This window comes from Lissotriton helveticus, chromosome 10 (genome assembly GCF_964261635.1).
Source record: "Lissotriton helveticus chromosome 10, aLisHel1.1, whole genome shotgun sequence".
NCBI lineage: Eukaryota > Metazoa > Chordata > Amphibia > Caudata > Salamandridae > Lissotriton > Lissotriton helveticus.
The window spans coordinates 714,354,857-714,375,192 of NC_136071.1; the positions used below are offsets into that span (position 1 = coordinate 714,354,857).

The 20,336-nt window shown below is 42.4% G+C and overlaps 1 protein-coding gene across 2 annotated transcripts in view; it reads right to left on the minus strand.

Moving 5' to 3' along the window:
- LMBR1 (limb development membrane protein 1) overlaps positions 1–20,336 on the minus strand; it is an 824,544-nt gene that overhangs the window by 302,079 nt on the left and 502,129 nt on the right. For both annotated transcript variants that reach the window (XM_078663261.1, XM_078663260.1), the window contains exon 7: positions 3,743–3,811. In XM_078663261.1, the coding sequence (XP_078519387.1) occupies positions 3,743–3,811 (69 nt within the window). The remainder of the gene's footprint in view (positions 1–3,742; positions 3,812–20,336) is intronic.

Sequence of the window (20,336 nt, forward strand, 5' to 3'; positions counted from 1 at the left end):
TCTGTCCCTCACTCTCAAATACCTTGTTTTCAAAGCAATTAGTTTGTAAAGGCCTTGAGAAATCAAGAACACCATTAACTGCTTGGATGTAGGCAGCAAGAACACACCAACCTTTTGCTTAGTGAATGTTTAACAGTAATAAGGGTGTCTTCTAGGAGATTTTTTAAATTGGGTCAATCATCATCATGGACAATTTAAGCGCTCTCAGAAGGTATCTGGGAAAGGGTCTTTCAACCCCTAGGGCAATAGGTATCAAGAAGTGACTAAGATTTTGCAAGGTCCGCTGCCTTAGCAACACAAAGGAGGATATATGATCTAGGCGATGAGGCCAACAAAATAATTGCCTGGCTGGAAAAGAGGGACAGAGAATACAATTGGGTGGCTGAGGTATGTGACTCTAAGGGGACAAGAACACAACTGGTGAGGGGATAGCGAGAGCATTCGTGAAGTATTATGAGGGGGTTTATGCCTCCAACCCCGTCAGTACAGAAACAGACTGTCGGGAACTGCTGGTTGATATTCGGCTACCCACGCTGCCTGATGAAGGTAGAGAGGGCATACAGAAAGATATAACAGTCAAAGAGATAGAGGGGGCTATCCAAGATGTACAGGCAGGGACGGCTCCGGGACCGAACGGCCTGCCAGCGGAGTTATTCAAGAACAGGATTCATGTTTTGGCACCATATATCCTGAACATGTTTGAGGAGGCTAGGGACGTGGGTTGCCTACCATTGGACCAACGAACAACCACCATTGTGGTTATACCAAAGGCGGGTAAACCACTGGACCAATGTAGTTCTTACAGGCCCATATCGTTATTAAATATGGAATTTAAAATCCTCGCTAAAGTCCTGGTGAACCGCCTCTCGGTAGTGATCACAACACTGATACATCCTGACCAGTCTGGATTCATGCGTCGCCGGAGCACCAGACTAAACCTACGTCGCCTGTATGGCGTGATGCATCTGACCAAATCCCGTCCAGGTAAGGAAGCAGCGTTGCTGTCTTTGGATGCGTGTATGGCGTACGACAGCATCGAATGGCATTACCTATTCGCAGTCTTGGAAAGATTCGGGTTTGGCCCCCAGTTCCAATCATGGATTAGACTACTCTACAAAAACCCATTGGCCAGGGTATTGGTGAATGGCTCCGTCTCCCGCACCATCGCCCTGCACAGGCGGACGAGACAATGGTGCCCACTGTCCCCGGTACTGTTCGCATTGGCACTGGAGCCGCTAGCGGCGTGGATGAGAGGAGACCCAGTGGTCTCCGGAATCGAGGCAGTTAACAGTGGAAAGAGAGAATATCCTTATATGCCAACAATGTCCTCTTATATACAACAAAGCCTTGTTTTACAATTAGTAGACTCCAACACATTTTTCACCTATTTGGAGGGTATTCAGGATATCAAATTAATTGGAATAAGCCCCTCATGTTTATGCTCTCCAATGGCCCGCCGCCCTCTCTTCCCGGGTGGGGGTTGGGAGGGGCATTAGTAAAGCCCCAACTGAAAAGATAGCTTCAAATATTTAGGTATTACCATCATCAAAACAGAAACAGGATTTATAGAAAGGAAATTGTTATCCCAAATTGAATGCGTTAGAAGAGATGTATCGCATTGGAGGACGCTGCCGATCTCCCTGATGAGGAGAGCGGTTCTGTTCAAGATGATGTAATTGCGAGTATGGTATATGTCCTCCAGAACACCCCGTACAAGGTATCTGACAGATTCTTCTGGGAAGTAGATAGTGATTTGCAGAAACTATTGTGGGATGGGGAGGTGCAAGAAGAGCATTGGTCAAACTCCAGCAAGGCGTATATGAGGGTGGCCTGGCTGTACCGGACCTTAGAAAATATTATTGGGCATCACAGCTGATAAGTATTAATGACTGGATCTTTGGGGATAGAAACGACCCAGCATACAGAGTAGACCACTTTGTGAAGAGCCCCAGAGGCTATCCAGGTGCACTGTACCGCATACTGGCTGGGAAGCACATGCCCTCACATACAAAGACTGTACTGGACGCATGGAAGGGGGGCAATAAGTTCATTGGGGGGGATAATAAACTGACAGAACGTTCCCCGCTATGGATAGTGATATGCTGGATGAGGTCGGCAAACTACAGGGCTTCAGTAAATGTAAACTGCTGGATATAGCCCATCTAGGTGACATATGGAGATGCCTGGCAATAATCTCATTCGAAGATTGGCAGAAGGAGTTCCAGCTAGCAGAAGCAGAAAGATAAAGATATACACAGTTGGGCATGCACTCCGTAGGCATATTAGACCGGGGGAACGAATTCAGGGACACAGCCCCTTAGAAGACCGACTCTTATTAGACCCAGTTCCAGAAAAGGCATTATCCCTTACATATAGGAAGATTGTTCCCGACCCCCTGGAGTGCTGCGGGAGGCCTGGGAGATTGACACCGGCCTATTGGAAGATGATGATTGGGTATTGGCCATACAAAGCCCAAGAGAAGTAGGAGTCAGAGCAAGATTCAGGCTAGTACAGTTAAGGATTCTCCATAGGTCCTACTCTACGAGAATACTAATGCACAAACTTGGGCACATCCACACAGATAGTTGCATGAAGGGCTGTGACCAAAGGGGTACCTTCTTTCACATCATTTAGGAGTGTCCAGTTATACAACAATATTGGGGGAAAGTAATACGAGTGACGTCAGAGGTCCTGGGGCAAAAAATTCCTATAGATGGCAGATGGCACATACTATGTGTAACGGGGGAACAGATATGGTCGTAATGCTAGAAAATTTGGCTAATGGTGGCTACGAGGAACACTGCCAGGGCGTGGGGCGCCGCCCTTCCACCAAAGGTGAATCAATGGAAAGCCGACCTAGATTTGTGTTGTGCCGCAGAAAAGGTTGTATATGAGAGTAGGGGTTGCCCTAGGAAATGGGAGAAAATATGGCACCAATGGGGGACATAGGGGTCTATGAGATTGGGAGGGTGAGGGAGGAAGGATATGGACTCAATAACAGATATTAACAATGAGAGGTCAGAGATATGAGATCCGGAATGTCTGGCGCACCAATGGATCAACTGGACATGTATGTTTTGGTGTTTACATCATCAACTGTCCGTGGATATTGTACTGTATACTGCAAACGATATATGCTTAATAAAAAGATTTGTTAAAAAAAAAGAAATGGCTAAGATGGTTGATTGTTTTGATCAGTGGATCTCCTCTAAAAGTAGGTGACTTGTTCCACCAGAAAATATCTGGCACGTGAAATAAAAGATTTCCTATGCAACATGACACAGGTCTAGAAAACGATACACCCTGAAAAAAACAGTACACATCTAAAAAAGCAAAACTCATTAAAGAAAACGTAAAATGCGTTTCCAGCCAAAGATTTCTTAATAAAAACAGATCCCCCAACCCTGAAAAAAAATGTTTTTTAAATACCTAAATTAGTCAGGATGGGGCTAGCGGACCCTCTGCATGGATGTACAAATAACTACAAATGTTAACCGAAGGAAGTGAAGATGCTTCAAGCTGAATGCCAGGTTTAGACAGTAGAATCGGTAGAAGGAAGTATGACGCGTTCACTTGGTATACCGTCTAATGAGACATCAGTTGCTGCTCACGTACCTGAACTCTGCTAATTAACTGTTCTTTGAAAAGTCATGTACTTGAAAGATTAGTGTGTATTATAATTTTACAATAGTTAACTATCAGATAAAGCTTGTAATTCAATAAAAAAAAAGAAAATACTTACAAAGAAGTAACAAACACCCCATCAGTGATATACAAGAATATAGATAAGGGAGGTAGAATTCCCAAAGATCTGAAAATTAAAAAAAAATATTACAGCATTATTTATGAAAAGAACAAATTTATACTGTTACATACAATCTTTAAGGTTTTTAAAGAGTTTTAATATTAATGTCAATTTGTCTAAACATTTCAAAAAATAGGGAAGCAATAAGCTTTTGCAAAAAGATTTGCAGGTTTTCTGAGCATTGATGAATTCACGCCACTGAGTGCCTTTTTAAACCCTTTCTATGGCAGAACATTTTTTAAAAAGGCCAACAGCATATACAAGTATACAGTACAACGAGAAACTGGAGTATAAGGCAAAACATTTTGGTACTGATTAATTGAGTATTTGGAGAGCATCCAACTACTCATGTTAGTGTATGAATTGCGAGGTAAAGCAGTGCTTATGAAATCTGTGGACAGATTTACATAGGAAGAGTATTTGGTGACTTTCCCCTGTCCTTTCAACGCACTAGAGGTAAAACGTACTAGGGACTTACAGATTGCACTGAGGCCTGGAGTTTACTTTGTTGCCCTCCTTAGTGCCCTGGGAATAATTGAAGGCATAAAACTTTCCTACCTCCTCTGCTTTCCATTCAGATTCAGAAAACTTTATTCGATTCACAGAATCATCAAAGCATAGTTAAAACACTAGAAACATTGGTAAATAAAACAAGTACATTACATTGATCCTCATAGTATTTACAGTAGGCAGCAGCAAAATTATGTATCAGTGTGCTACATTTACATAGTTGGAAATCTTCAATTGTTTTTATCACATACGTTTTGTTCCCTATGTACAATATTTAGCGTTTAATTCTATAAAGTGTCAAGTACAGGTTTGTTCAACCTTATTAAAAACAATTAACATACATTTTTCATCGTATTATTTACAATATATGCTGGCACGGTTGTATGACATGGGCTACATTTACACAATTAAAAGACTTTGGTTAAATTTGTGGTAGAAATTGTAGTCACCATATACAATTTTTAACAATAAATTTCACAAAGTGCCATGAGCAAATTTGCGTATACTCTTATTAAAAAGTTCACTATTAAAAATATTCGGCAATGCTTCGATGATACCAATGAATTCATTATAATTCGGTCTCAATAAAATATGCCTTCAAGAATCCACATCTTGAAATACACATCCTAATACCAGGATAGTAATCCCTGAGGGTACCCCAATTTAAAAATAGCAAATAATATCTTTAACATTTTTGCCCTTCCTTCCTTCTTATAAAGTTTTCAGTCAATAAAAATCTACACACGCCGAAAATAATGAGTTTTTAGGTATCAGTTTTTAGTATAAGCAACATATCATAAAATATTCTAATATTCATGCTTCTGCCTAGGGGTTTTATCCATTTTCTTCTGGGGTTTATATATTTGGGACAGAAGAATAAAACATGAGCGATATCCTCCCTGGCCCCCAGATGGCACAGAGTACAGTTAGGATCTTTATCTCCATTCTGTTGCTGTCCCCATTTTGATGTAAAAGTTTTTATCTGCAGCATACCGTACCTGAATTTCAGGTAACAATTGTTGCCAGTTGGGGTTCAATATCGTACAAAAATGGTTCAAAATAAGGAGTTGTTTTCGACATCAGGAATTGGGGTTGTGAGGGTTCTTGATGTACTATTTAAGGTGATTCTATGCCAAATGAAATCCCAATAAATGGTTTTCAAGTGTCAGTAACTCACTCAATGTTTGTCTATATGTTACTAATTCATCTGTGGTCCAATATGACAGGGTCATCCAAATTGCCTTGTGTTCAAGTCGTTTTATACCTAGGTCATATAATAGTGGAATCAGAGGAGTATTTTGGGGAAGTGCCACAAATCTTCTTAAAACCTTATTTTCTACCATAATTAAAGAGGAGAGATTTTCCCCAGCCAATAGCTCTGAACCATATATTGCTGCGGTTTGCGCTCTGGACTTGTAAACTTCCAGGGCTGGTAATACTGCCTTTGTCATAGTTGCATCCTTTTGTTTTTAATAATTAGAGCAGAGTTTTGCAATAAAATTGTTTTCGATTTCATTATCTGTGAGTTCCAGGAAAGTTTTGAATCAATGGTTACCCCTAGATAAATAAAATTAGAGACACGCTCTAGGGTCACTCCGTTCAGCGCTATGTTATTTTAAAAAAAATTTTGGGGTTTTATAGCCATATATTTTGTTTTAACGGGATTGAGTTCCAGACCTTTTAGTATGCAATATTGATTTAGTGAGTTTAAGAGATTTTGCAAGCCCTTTGGGGTTTAGGATAACAGAATTGTGTCATCAGCGAATGTTAGTGCACAAATGTCCCTCCAAGTTTTGGGGAATCATGTTGTTATTTTTGGAGAAACTAGACCATGTCGTTAACATATAAAAGGAACAGGGTTGGTGCCAGGACGCATCCTTGACGCACCCCTCTCTTGACTGGTATCTCCTCCGTGAGTTCCCCCCTTTTGCCCCAACGGACTTTTGCAAAGTTGCCCTCATGAAGCCTAATCAATTGAATTAAAATCTCCTTAGGTACTCCCTGCTGTAACAAATTTGTCCATAGTAGGTCTCTAGGGATTGAATCGAATGTGGCCTTTAAATGGATAAAGGCGACATATAAGTGACCAGGTCTCAACTTTGTATATTTCCAGGCTATAGTTACAAGTCTAAACACTTGGTCTATCATGTTAGTTTTCCTTCTAAAGCCCGCCTGGCAAGATGAAAGAACATTGTTTTCGTTCATTCAGTCGTCTAGCTTATCCAAGATTTGCTTAGCGTAGACATTTTGTAATATATCTATCAGACTTATGGGTCTGTAGTTAGCGGGATCGTCTCTACTGCCCTTCTTATAAATCGGAACGATTTCCGCTCCCTTCCAGGACTCTGGAATTGGTGATCCCCTGGCAACTGCATTACATAGATGGTTTATATATGGCGCCCACACCTCAGGTGCATGTTTAAAAAGGTCCCCGGGTAGCTTATCGGGTCCTGGAGCTTTAGATGACTTGATGGCCGCTATCGCTAGATGACTTGATGGCCGTTGTCGCTAGTCTGGTATATTCTATATTAAAGTGTAATGGTGCAACCTCATTTAGAGTCAGCTGTTCCTCTGCATTACCTACGGGAACTTTGTCTACCAATTTTGGCGGTGCATACAAATTAGCAAAGTGTCTTTCCCATGTGGAGGGGTCTAAATGGTAGCCATGGGCCGGTTTGTTTGTTTTAATACCATGGGCTATAATCCGCCAAAACATGGACTGATAGCCAGCCTTTGTTGCTACTATCAGGTCCTCCCAGCTGGCATCTTCCCAGTTTCTTCGAGCTACTTTCAGGGTTATATTATATATATTTCCTTCGTATCTGATCACAGCTATCTCTTTGTATTGAATCGCCTTAATGAGGCGTTGTTTGGCCACTACACATTCTTTATTAAACCAAGTATTAGATGGTCTGGTTTCAACCTTACGACTAGTTTTCCCTGGTTATGATTTGGTTAAATAAGGTTTTATGTTTTCTATCAACTTTTTGTGAATCTGAGTTATCGTTACATTTTCAGTGCTGGGGGTTTAAAAAAGAGGCTAGAAGATCAGAAGGGGTTATATATTTTAGAGAGGGGTTCAAATTGGTCGACTAATGTTGGCCATTTTACTGCTCTTCTTTTACTTACTAAGGGCTCTATGATCTCATCACTCATTTCGGTTTTGTGGAGACGAATGTGTCAGAAACCATTTTCCCACCAAGGCTAAACACAGTGGGAAGTGGTCACTTTCTCTTCTGTCATCTACTTTGAAATCCTGTACATAAGCCAAGTGAGCCATGCTTATCATGATGTAGTCTATTCGGGATGAAAAGTGACCTCTTGAGAAAGTATTTAAGCATTCGAGGTCAGAAGGGGATCTGCCATTACAAGACCGTAGGCCTTTCTCTATGGTGAAGTGGAATATTTGCATTGCAGAGACAGAGCACCCCACCATTTTTTCCACTCTGAGTGGCGGGAACCCTATTGCCAAGTCTTCTTCCTCAAAGATGGTATCTAATCCTAGTAACGGTTCATAGCAACAATTAAAGTCTCCCCAGACTATAGTGGGCCCATTTGGAATGATAGAATTGAGGATTTCTTCCAGTTGTTGGATTAACAACGATTCCTTCGAACGCTCCCTTGGTCTTATATATATATTAAAAATGTGCATCTGAGACCTATTTGGGAAACTCAATTTTAGACCCAGGATATCATTCAAATTAGTTGGGACAATTTCTATGGTTGCATTTATGTCGTTTTTTTACCCAAATTGGTAGCCCGCCTGACGTCTACATTTGCCTAGCTGCTGGGCCTCTATGCTGAATGTTCTGTAAACCACTTTGTATAATGGCTCCCTCACCCATGTCTCCTGGAAGAGGCAGAAGTCAAAGTTATCAATATAATCCTGCCAATCAGGTTCAAAATGGTTTTTGGGGTGTCCTGCTATATTCCAAGAGACCATCTTCACACCTCCCGATGTTAAATAGCTTGGTGTGTTAGGCGGGCAATCAGTAATAATTGTGTAATCCAACCCTTATGACTCAGAGATGTTAATTACTTTGCTTCCATCAAGATTTTTTCCTTCATGATGAGAATCCTGGGTAAATTGGACGTCCAGGTTTATTAGACATTGGTCCCCATTTGTCAAAATGGGCGTCCCCCCCTACAGAATTCGATCTTGTCTGCAGATTCAGTCAATCTACAGCTTCAAGATTATTTGGGCCCTCTCTTGCTTTTATGGCAAAGTTGCCTCTATCTGAAAAATTATAACTCCAACTCATCTCCCAGAGGGTCACTTTCTTGTCTGTATAAGAGACTAATGGTAACCATAACAGCCACGTTTTCTGGTCCTATATTGTATGACAAGAGGTAGCTTCTTGAGACCAATTATACATCCCACTAGCTTTGACTGCAGCCCTCGATGTGCCCAAGACAAATGTCCCTTTTCTTCCTTCAATGGGGCATCAGTGGACACATGTGGTAACATTAACGATCTCTGGCAGATTAGTATCTAGATCTTGCTTATTTTGTTTTCCTCTCAAAGTGTGACCTGATCTGCCTGAAGACTGGGACCTCCTGTCTTGACCTGTCTGAAGAACAGAATTATATTGAAGTATGGTGAGGCACTTACTTGAGATCTCACTTTGGACTGAGTGGTCATTACCATGGGTAAGGTTAGCAGAAAAAAAAAAACATTGGAGCCTGACCCTTCTTTGATGTTGGGCTCTCAAGAGAAGAAAGATGATTCCTTGGTAGCAGACATGGGTCTGTGTTGAAACAATCCGAGGCGGCTGACTGAGCATGTTTCCACTGCAGAGCATGCCATTGATGATTTCAAGCCTGAGATGGCGTCAGGGAAATCTAAGCTGTCTGATATGGAAAACAAGTTTAACATTTTAGAAACAAGGGTAGGACATGTAGAAAATAGGGCCCACTGAAATATTATAAGAATTATTGGTATGCCGGAACATATTGAGGGCACTGCTGTAAATTTGATAAACTTTTTAGAGGTTGGAATAAATAAGCAGTGGCCCCCAGAGGGCCTCTCTCTGTAGTATACCCTAGAGCATTCCCATTGTATGTCCTCAAGGCCCCAACTACCTGGTGTGACTCCTCGTCTAATAGTGGCGAAGCTATTACATTATAAAGACCGAGACCACATTCTGTCACAAGTCAGTCTCTTTGAAAATATTATGGTTGGAAACCATAAAGTCATGTTATTCCCAGACTTCTCGCATGAAGTCGAAAAGCAGAGGGCTTCCTTTACAGAAGCCAAAAAACGTCTTCGCCAACTTGTCATATCTTATGCTATGCTGTTCCCTGCCAAACTGAGGGTAACCTTTGGTGAGGAGGTGCAATGTTTCACTGCTCCACAATCTCTTTGGGGATGGATTGTTGGCCTTCCTCAACAAAAAGGAGTTCAAACTGAAGAAAAGCCAACTTAGCATGAGAACACCTAAAAAGAGCACCAAGGGTGTCCAAGGAACTGCTCCATCTCAGTTACAGGTGCACCATGAATGTAGGCAGGTTCTCGAGGCAATAGCTGCCATGAGTGGCACTCAATAGAGAAAGTGATCAAGGTGACTCAGCCTCTGATCAAACATCTGTCTCATCTAAGGATTCTGCAAAGTTGTTGCCTAAAATCACTCCAGGCCCATCCAATGAGAATCTGAAAGCTAGAGAATACTGTAATGTCAGGTTTTGGAGTAGGGCTTTAGAATTAGGTGAATATTCTTTTGTAATTTTTAGATGGAGGGCTGTGAAGACTGCGCTTCACCCCCCTCTTTTTTGCTTTTGTTGTGCTGGTAATGCATGCATGTGAGTTGGATGATGTCAGACTGGTTTGGATGAGAAGTTGTCTACTTCTGTTCCTGGGGAAAGGTAGTTGGGTTCGTTTTATTAGGTTTTGGGTTTTAGGTACAGTTAACCCTGTCTGCTGATTTAGGGTAGCATTAGAACAAGTAAGTGTCACTGTCATGTGAGATACAGTGACCACCATCTCTGACTATTCTACATAGCGACCTCCGTGATATATAATTTTGTATCCTGGAATGTCCGGGGTCTAAACAGTATGTCCAAAAGTTATAAAGTGTATTCTTATCTTAAGAGACAGAGCACTCACTTTGCCCTCCTGAAGGAAACCCATCCTAATAAACACGAAGGATTGGCTCTTCTCAAGAGAAGGCGGGCCAAGTATTTGCCACCACTTATTCGGCATTTGCTAGAGGAGTATTAATTTGGTTGAGAGCTGGGTTACACTTTAAAAAACAAATGAATTTGTGGATCCTGAGAGTAGATTCGTGGTTGTCTCTGTTAGGTTAGCAGGATGCGATCTTACTGTTTATGGAATTTATGCACCTAACACAAACCAGAGTGAATTTCTTGTGGACCCATCTAAGGCCTTGGCACCTTACTTTACTCAGACCATTTTATTAGGTAGGAATTTTCACTGTTTTGCAGATCCGGCATTTGCCCGTTCACACCCATCGTTAGGGGATTTTCCTGTGAACCGGACAGCTCGGAATTTTAGTGCCTGGCAGCAACAGTGGGGGCTTATTCACTCTTGGAGGCGAACGCACTCTGTGACACATGACTATTCAGGAGTACACAAACTTCATGTTCGGCTGGATACCTTTTTAGGCTCTCAGACTGTCAATGGTGTGGTTCACAGTATTGAATATGTATGCCAAACTATTTCGGATCACAGCCCTGTGTTAGTCTCTTTGAATTGGGGGAGTAAGCGCCCTTGCATTCCGATTTGGCGTTTAAAGGTGGAGGCCCAAGATGATTCAGGTTTTAAAAATAATATTGGAGAGGCTACAACTGCTACTCTAAGAAAAATGCTGGAACAGCTACATCCTCTTTGATTGAATGGGGTGCATTTAAGACAGTGATCGATTCATTGCAGAGGTGGCTGGGGTGCTCAGAACTTTAGTTGGGGAGGTGGAAACTAAGAAAAGGGTACTTTGAAGCATTGAGCAACATAGCCCAGGTAATCCTGCTCTTAAATATCCCCTGCTCGAAGTAAAGGAATTATTGGCTCTTAAATATCCCCTGCTCGAAGTAAAGGAATTATTGGCAGCCCAAGTTGAAAAATTATGTTTTGATTATAAGGAATATTGACTCGTGCTCATTCTAAGCGTGATAAAGCAGGATCCCTATTGAAATGGCTTATTAATCCCACAAAAGGGAATCTTTGATTCTGGAGCTTGACTCTGCTGCAGGTGAAGCATTATATAATCAAATCATGAATATTACACATCTCGGATATCACCACCTGTCCCCCCCTTCACCTTCCATGGACAGATCACTTTTTAATCCCGATCTCCTGGGATGTACCCACAGTACCCCTTCAAACCACCAAAATTAAGGTCACCGACAGGCGCTGGCACAAGCTTGTACCAGATGAATGGGCCACCACTCTTTCAGACTCTATCCCTGCCCTCTCCACCAATCCTATCACTGCCGATGAACAGTTCAACTCCTGGGTAACATCGTCCCTAAACAAACTCCTCCCTAAAACCACCACTCTCAGACATCCCAAAAGAGTGACCCCCGCTCCCTGGTATACCCCAGAGTTGAAGTCTCTGCGACAAGACTGCAAGAGAACAGAACGTTCATGGAGGAGGGATACGACTAAGTCTAAGGTAAAGAAGGACGTCTACCTTACTTCTTTACAAACTTATAAGACTGCCCTACGCAAAACAAAAAGCTCTTTCTTTCAAGTTAGAATAGAAAATTCTGCCTGCTCCAGCAAAGAATCATATGTTATCCTAAAGGAACTCCTTAAGGTACCAGACCCTGGACCAAGAAACCCACCAGATCCCAAAGCAGATGGAAAAAAATGCCGTCAGCTAGCTAACTTTTTCAAAGAGAAGATCCAGAAAATCCTCGACTCAATCCCAATCACAAACTCGAGTGAGGAAAAAGAGATCCTCAACACTCCCACCTCCCCCTGTTTATCCTCCTGGGGGCAAGTGACCATTGAAGAAGTCGAAAGCACGCTAAATACCATCAAAAGCGGATCGCCCAGGGACCCTGCCCCGCTATGTATCCTCAAGAAAGTAGCACCAACTATCGTTCCCCCCCTTACCCATCTCATCAACGCCTCATTTCAGCAGGGAGTCGTTCCATCCAGTTGGAAAGCGGCAGTCGTTAAGGCCCTATTGAAGAAACCATCTTTGGATCCCCTGGATCTAGCCAACTACAGGCCAATCTCTCTCCTTCCTGGGACGAGTAAGATCGCCGAAAAACTTGTGAATAGGAAACTATCACAATTTCTAGAAACCAATGACCGACTAAAAAGTTCACAGACAGGTTTCCGCCCAGGGCAGGGCACGGACATCGCCCTCCTTGCGGCGGTGGAGGAGGCCAGAGCAATTTTGGACGCAGGGGGATCAGTGGCAGTGATCATCCTCGACCTTAGTGCGGCCTTCGACACCGTCAACCACCAGATCCTTATCCATCGGCTTAGGAGGGTCGGTGTGGAAGGCACCGCACTATCTTGGCTTTCGTCTTTCCTGGGCCAACGCTCCTTCCAGATCTGGGAGAATAATGCCTGCTCCTCCGAAACACCCCTCCAATGTGGCGTACCTCAGGGCTCCTCTCTGAGCCCTACTTTATTCAATATCTATATGTCCCCATTGGAGGAGGTCGTTAAACCTTTCGGAGTGAGTATCGTCAGCTATGCTGATGACACCCAATTAGTCGTGGCCTTATCTCACCCAAGCCAACAACCTGCGGACTTATACAACTGTCTGACGCAGATACAAGGTTGGATGAATAGCTCAGCTTTAAAACTAAATGGCTCAAAAACTGACATTCTTCTCCCTGGTCGGAAAGGGCTCTCCCTCCCACAGGACATCTGGCCAACCTGCCTGGGCCCTCCCCAGACCCGAAACCCGAGGTAAAAAGCTTGGGTGTATGGCTCGAAACCGACTTAACTTTTACCACACAAGCAAAAAAAGTAGCCGGGACCTGCTTTGGCCTTCTCAAATCAATGAGGAAGATTCTGCCCCTACTTCCTTCCACCTCTCAAAAACTCTTAATCCAAGGCCTAATACTATCCAGGCTAGACTACAGCAACTCCATCTACCTAGGCGCCCCTGAAGCAACTTTGAATAAACTACAAAGAATCCAAAACTCAGCTGCCCGAATCCTCACCAATACCCCCGCCAGAAGTTCGGCCAAACCAGCCTTGAAGCTTCTCCACTGGCTCCCGGTGAGGGAGCGAGTGAAGTTCAAAGCCCTCTGCCTGGCCCACAGACTACTTCAAAACAAAGGCCCCCCTATCCTAAGAAAATTTATCAGACCGTACAAAGCCCCAAGATCCCTCCGATCTGATCACGAGTGCCTCATTATCATCCCCAGAGTCAAGAAGGCACGTTCGGGCGGAAGGCGCTTCTCGGTCCACACCGCACGCCTCTGGAACGCTCTTCCCCGCAACCTGAGAACAGAATCAAACTACCTAGGTTTCAGGAAGCGGCTTAAAACCCATCTTTTTCTCTAAACTCTGACTCCCCCCTTTCTGCCCCCCCCTCCCCCGCCCCCCGTTCTTACGCTCAGGTGCTTGGATCTTTAGCGCTGGGATACCCACGGGTGACTACGCGCTCTATAAAAAAAATTAATAATAATAATAATAATAATATGGATATGCTCCAGCACCTAGAGCACCACCGCAGGATAGAGGATTTTTTTTGTTATCAATAAGCCAACTGCGGGTCCTCTTGCGTGAGGATGCCGATGATTTGAGGGGGGGGATGTAACTATACAAGAAATTAAAGCTGCCATAAACAATATGGCGTGTGACAAGGTTCCTGGAGCAGATGGGTTACCTTTAGAGTTCTTTGCTACATACAAGAATTCATTGGCTCCTCATAAATACTTTATTTCGGCCAGAGGCCATAAAAATAAAACAAAATATTCAATCAATTGTCAATATCCAACTGTACTGTAAACATGTATTGAACAACCACTGAATATAATCTAAAAATGCATCAAGCAGTATTTATGATGTCCTCAATAAAATAATTATCGATCTCAATGCATTCCTTAATGTAGAAACGGATGTTAACTGGTCACGAAGTACTCCAGTACATCCCTCTGTTGTATGTATATCTAAAAACAGCTAAAACTGTGTATAATACATCTAAAATTACAATTAAGGTTAATACATTTCAAGGTGCATATTTCACACAAAAAGGAGCACTTTATTCATTACAGCATCACAGCTTTAGCCCCATTTTGCCTCTTATAATCCCTACTGCAAACAGATATCTAGATATAGCAAATATTACATACTGTTTAGTACTAACTGTCAGCACCCTTAAGGCGTCTTGGTGCTTTCTAAATCCCAATGTATTGCACAACGGGGGAATCGATTTCCTCCTTGCCAAAGCATATGCTGGACAAGAGAAGAGGATGTGTGCAGTGTTTTCAATAAGCCCTAAAGTGCATAAAGTGCAGGTACGATCTCCCTGCGTTCCCCAATTTACAGTAGAACTCTTAATCTGCAGGGTGTAATACCTTAGTTTTAAGTACAAGATTCTTGCCAAATGAGGTTGTACATGGTCAAGAAATTCCTCGAAGAACGGATTAGGTTTTACATTTAGAAATTGATTTGTAAACCTTCCCAAATTTGGGTCCCAATGGAGGGCGTTCAAAATATGTATCCAAAATATTATTTTGAATACATTTTTGGAACTTGATGTTAAGTTGTGTGGCTCAATCCGATATGAGCTAAGGCCTGGTTCTATGAGCCATTTCTTGACAAATCTAAGCCAGGGCAAATGGCTAGGAGTTCTCTTACAGCTTCTTTATATACCGCTAATTCTGGTGTTATCCATAGTCGTATCCAGTAAAGCAGCGGTCGCAGTGTTGCAGTTTGTCCTATGCGGTTCATGTTTAAGTTGTAAAACATTGTGATAAGTGGTGTTGATAAGGGTAGCCCCATTAGTTTCCTCGTAAACTTGTTTTCCCCATTTGTTAACTGCTTAATGTTTCTGATACCCAAGAGTTCTGATGCACACAGAACTGCTGCTTGAGCATTACATTTATATAACTCTAGGGCTCGTGGCAAAGGTTTGCTTGAGGATGAGCTATACTTTTTGAGGATAGCCCCTGCCCCCTGGTCAAGCACTAGTTCTGAGTGGTTTACCCAAGGTTTCCATGTTAGCTTTGAATCAAGCAATATACCCAAATAGGTAAAGTTTGGGACATCTTCTAATTTTTGATTGTTCACCTTACAATTATTTCTAAAACCCTTATGGGGATTTATGGCCATGTACTTAGTTTTGCCAATGTGTATTTCTAGGTCTTTTACATTACATTACAATATTTATTAAAATCATCCAGTACGTTTTGCAAGCCCCTGGATGTCTGTGAAATCAGGAAGGTGTTGTCTGCAAATAATAACCCTGGAACAGAGTTCACACTCAACTTAGGAAGGTAATTTTTAGTTTTGTTGTAAATGATCAACCACATCATTGATATAGAGCAAGAACAGGGTGGGAGCAAGTACGCATCCCTGTCTCACTATCAATTGGGATTGGTTCAGTGAGCTCCCCATTCATGCCCCAGCGAACTCTTGCATAGTTGTCACAGTGTAGCCTTGCTAACTGAACTAACGGGCTTACAGCCCCTTTCTGTTTTTCTAATGAGTCCCACAGTAGGCATCTAGGCCGAAGGCCGCCCTTAGGTCTAAAAATGCTATGTAGATACAGCCCCCCTTTACCTTGACATATTTCCAAATGATATACTGTTAGTCTCTATCCATTCGTAAGCCTATGTAAAAGTTGCCAGCGTAAATTTTTTGGAGCACGTCTATTAGGCTAATTGGCTTATGATTCTCGAGTTTCTATTTACTACCTTTTTTATGGCTAGGCATGATTTTAGCCCCTTTCCATGTTGCCGGCACTGGAGCACCTGCTGCTATGGTGTTACTCATTAGGTTAACATACGGGACCCAAACCTTTTCATCATGTTTGAACAGATCTCCAGGATGTTTGTCCAATCCCGGGGCTTTTCCCTCCTTGATGGTATCTATTGCATGTTTGGTTTCTTTCAAACTAAAAATGACTGTATCTCTGTCTCTCTCATCATTAGCATGTCCACAGTATTCAATGATAGAAGACTGAAAACCAGAGTATAGGTTGGTAAAGTGCTCGGTCGAGGATACTGAATCCAAGTAATGCTCGGTTTGCGCTACTTGATCCTTGCCCCCTAACACAATTATTTTCCAGAACACTGCCAGGTTATTGCTTTTTGCTGCCTGGAGGAGATCTACCCAGCTATTTACCTCCCAGTTCTTCCTTGCGGTGACCAATGTTTTCCTATGGCTGTCCCTAGCTCTCCTTACTGAGTTGCGCTTCGCCATTTTAAACTTTCAAGTAGGCACTTTTTAGCTTTCCTGCAGTCAGATGCCTACCAAGGGTTCGTTTTTGTGTTCATCTTGCTGTTAGGCTTCACTTTCTTTCTAATATCTCTAGTAAGAAGGGTGTCTAACTTTGCAACTTGGAGGTTATGTATGATTATTGCTGGTGTTGTTGAAGAGATAGTGGGTGCAGAAACAGGAAGGCGTAGAGTAGCACTAACAAAACTACAACGTCCTGTAACGGAGGGAGGGTTGGCTGCTCCTGATCCTGAATCTTATTATCTGGTGGCTCACTCACTGCAGTGGTTAAATAGGAGGGTTTCCTGTTAAATGAACCCTGGGGAGGGTATTATTGGCTCACTTCCTGATTTGCAGGACTTATTTAAAGTCTTCTTGCTTCCTCAGCGAAGACTAATTTCTCAAGAGCTGCTAGTGATACAGCAGTGCTGCTGACTTAGATTGCCGCAAACCAGAGTCCAGGTACCCGATTCGCCTGATATGCCATTAAAATAGATGAAGATAGTGGCTCAGGTAGGAGCATTAGCAGGGATTGAAAGATGGACTCCCTGTAGGGTTAACCGTGTTGAAGACCTATATCGGAATGGACTATTGCTTAGGTTTGAAGACTTGGCTGAAGAATTTAATACCTAGTGGACAATTTTTAGCACACAGGGCATTGGTTGTAACAATAAGGAATTATTGGAGAAATGGAGATGCTGAACCTGTCACACATCAGGTGTGTCAACAGCTCTGTACAACAGGGTGTGTGCGAGCGGTCTTGTATCTATATTGTGAGATTCTTGCAAATATTCTTTCTCCTCTTGCTGAGTTGAAAATAGAATGGGAGAGACTTGGAGCTCCAAATTAACGAGTTGTACTGGGATAGACTTGTAGTGCATATAACAGCTGTTTCTAGAAACGCTAGGTTCAAATTAATACATTTTTATATCCTGCATAGAGCTTATCTTACACCTGGCAAGATTAACACGTTCTATGCGACTGAAAAATGATCTAGATGGGGGTAGTTGGGGGCCGAAATGTTCCACATGGTATGGTCCTGCCTTTCATTAGCAGCGTTCTGGGAGGAAGTGATCAAATATATTAATGGAACAGCCTTGCGGGATATCCCTTGTACACCCTTGAACTGCCTCCTAGGGGGATACCCTCGTCCTAAAAATAAACCTACTACTAGATTTACTGAATTAGGTTTGATTTTGGCAAAACGAGAATTGACTATGCACTGGAAATCAGCGCGTGGTCCTCAAATTACTAGATAGAGTAAAGAAATGGTTAAATGGGCAAGTTTGGAGAGTGCCGTGTTGTTTCTTGAGATGAAAAGAGGACGAGGGGAAATTAAAAGGGTTAAAGCGTTGAACACCTGGTGGATAGTTTGTTGGCCCCGGAAGCAGGCACAGATTCATCGAATAGCTCCCTGAGTCCTTGCGGGTTAGGGACGTGAAATCTAATTTAATACTGATAAAATTGGTACTACTGTGATATACTTATGCTTGTGGAATATTTTGACACTTTATTTATGACTGCATTTCTTGATTAGGGGTAACTGGGTGGGGGGGGATTGGTGTTATAGTTTTATTGTACTCATTTTAGTAGACCTAAGATATGTATGAAATATACAGTAGTTGGAATATGCTTGAATGCTTGTGGATGCATGTCATATGAGATATATTGATATAACTTCCTGTCCCAAATGCTCGTTGGTTTCCAATCACCGGCGAAAAATTGTTCCAGCACACCTTAACTTAGTTTGACATTACTACATTTCGAGACTTCTATCCAGAGGGGCATATTTTTTCCCCATCTGAAGATGCCCGTTTTCAGGCCGTCACATTCATGGACAGCTTCTTATTGAGCTGTATCCGGTCTGCGCTGCGATGCCTGGCTTCCCCCTTGAGCCGGAGTCTTTCGCGCCCGTAATACTTATAATAGAGAACACTACTGGGGCATATCTCCTCTCCAAACTGTACAAATCCTGCACGTCCCTACGACCCGTTCATAATGATAAAGTCCGCACAGACTGGGAGACAGACCTTGGGCACTCATCACAGACAATCAGTGGGCTAAATGCTGCGCAGTGACACATGAAGTCTCATTAAACAGTAGATATAAGCTGTTACATTACAAGTTCATGCGGCAAATTTATTTCACCTCAGCTAAAGCACACAGACTGGACCCTACTAGACCACATACATGCTGCATATGTGCAGCCCCACACATGCAGATTTTGCTCACCTCACATGGACTTGCCCAAGCTTCACGCATACTGGGAGGAAGTGCACAGCACATTTGGTACCATTACGAAGTTGACCCTTAACCACATTCCGGAAGTAGCACTACTGGAATATACCGTGAACTTACCCAAAAATGTCATGTGTTTTGCATCCCTCAGTTTACTCTTAGCCAAACGCAAAATTGCCCTACTGTGGGGTCACAGAACTGCTCCCACCCTGGCAGGCTGGTTACACAGCCTGGCTTATTGCAATACAAACAGTGAGGTATATGCTGATCTCATACCCAGGATCTCGCGGCCTAAAGGCATCTGGAGCCCCAACAAGCTGTACATAAACGGTCTACAGCAAGACGCCAGCTCTCAGCCACAAAAGGGCATAGTCCCAGAAAGTGTGGGGTGAGGTGCCTATCCTACCGCATCCTTAGTCCGGTTTGCTCTACTCCAATCCCTCAAACAGTTTATCAGGCTATTTTTAATACTGACGGTATATCTGTGGACATTTAACTGAGACTGAATCTTGGGCATTTAACACCAATTCGCGGAGCGTGCAGATATGGGTTGGCATAGAAGACTATCTTTTCATTGCAATGATGTATTGTTCAACATGGTATTATCAGTTTGCGATATGTCGATTCTATGGTTACATTGTGACAAACATTATCTGTATTTTCTCTTTACATGTACGTTGTTCTCATGCCCAGATTTTGTCAATGTCCATCTATGCCTGTATTCGTTTCTCTATTGCCAAAATGATAAATAAAGTTTTTTTTTTTTTAAAGGAACATTGATATCACTTTTAATTTCTAAATTATAGTTATCTGGGTATTTCTCGTTTTTTACCTATATTTTAATATATTAATTATAATTACCTGTATACGTTTTTTAAGCAAATTACTGTAAATGTAGTGCACATCATTTATGATCAGTAGTATATGCCTGTCGCTAATGTACTAAGGTCTAGATAATGAAACTAATACAAATTATTTAAACTCTAGCAGATACGGTATATATTTTCTACATGAAGGAAGAGAGGTAAAGAGGTTTCAGTCGCTCTACGGTGTGCAGATCTCCCAAACTTAAGGCAAAGAATACTTTTCCTCTACTTGAAACCCACTGTATTTGTTTCGCATTGTTCTCTCAAACCCAACACGGTAAACTCATGACTTGTTATCCATAATACTCCTTGAAATTGCATTTAATTTGGTGCTCCCCTGTTTGGGTAGCACCCTGAATCATACCTTACTATCTGTGCTGGATAACCTCCACCTTCTGCTTAAGTGAAGGAGAGAAACACCTTCATCAACCGAACCCTCTACCGTGCTGAATTGCTGATCTTCACCCTAGCGATCAACACTCTATTTTGCATGTCCTAGGTTATAGTTAGATCCCCACCCTTACTTCATTTCCTAATTTTACCATAA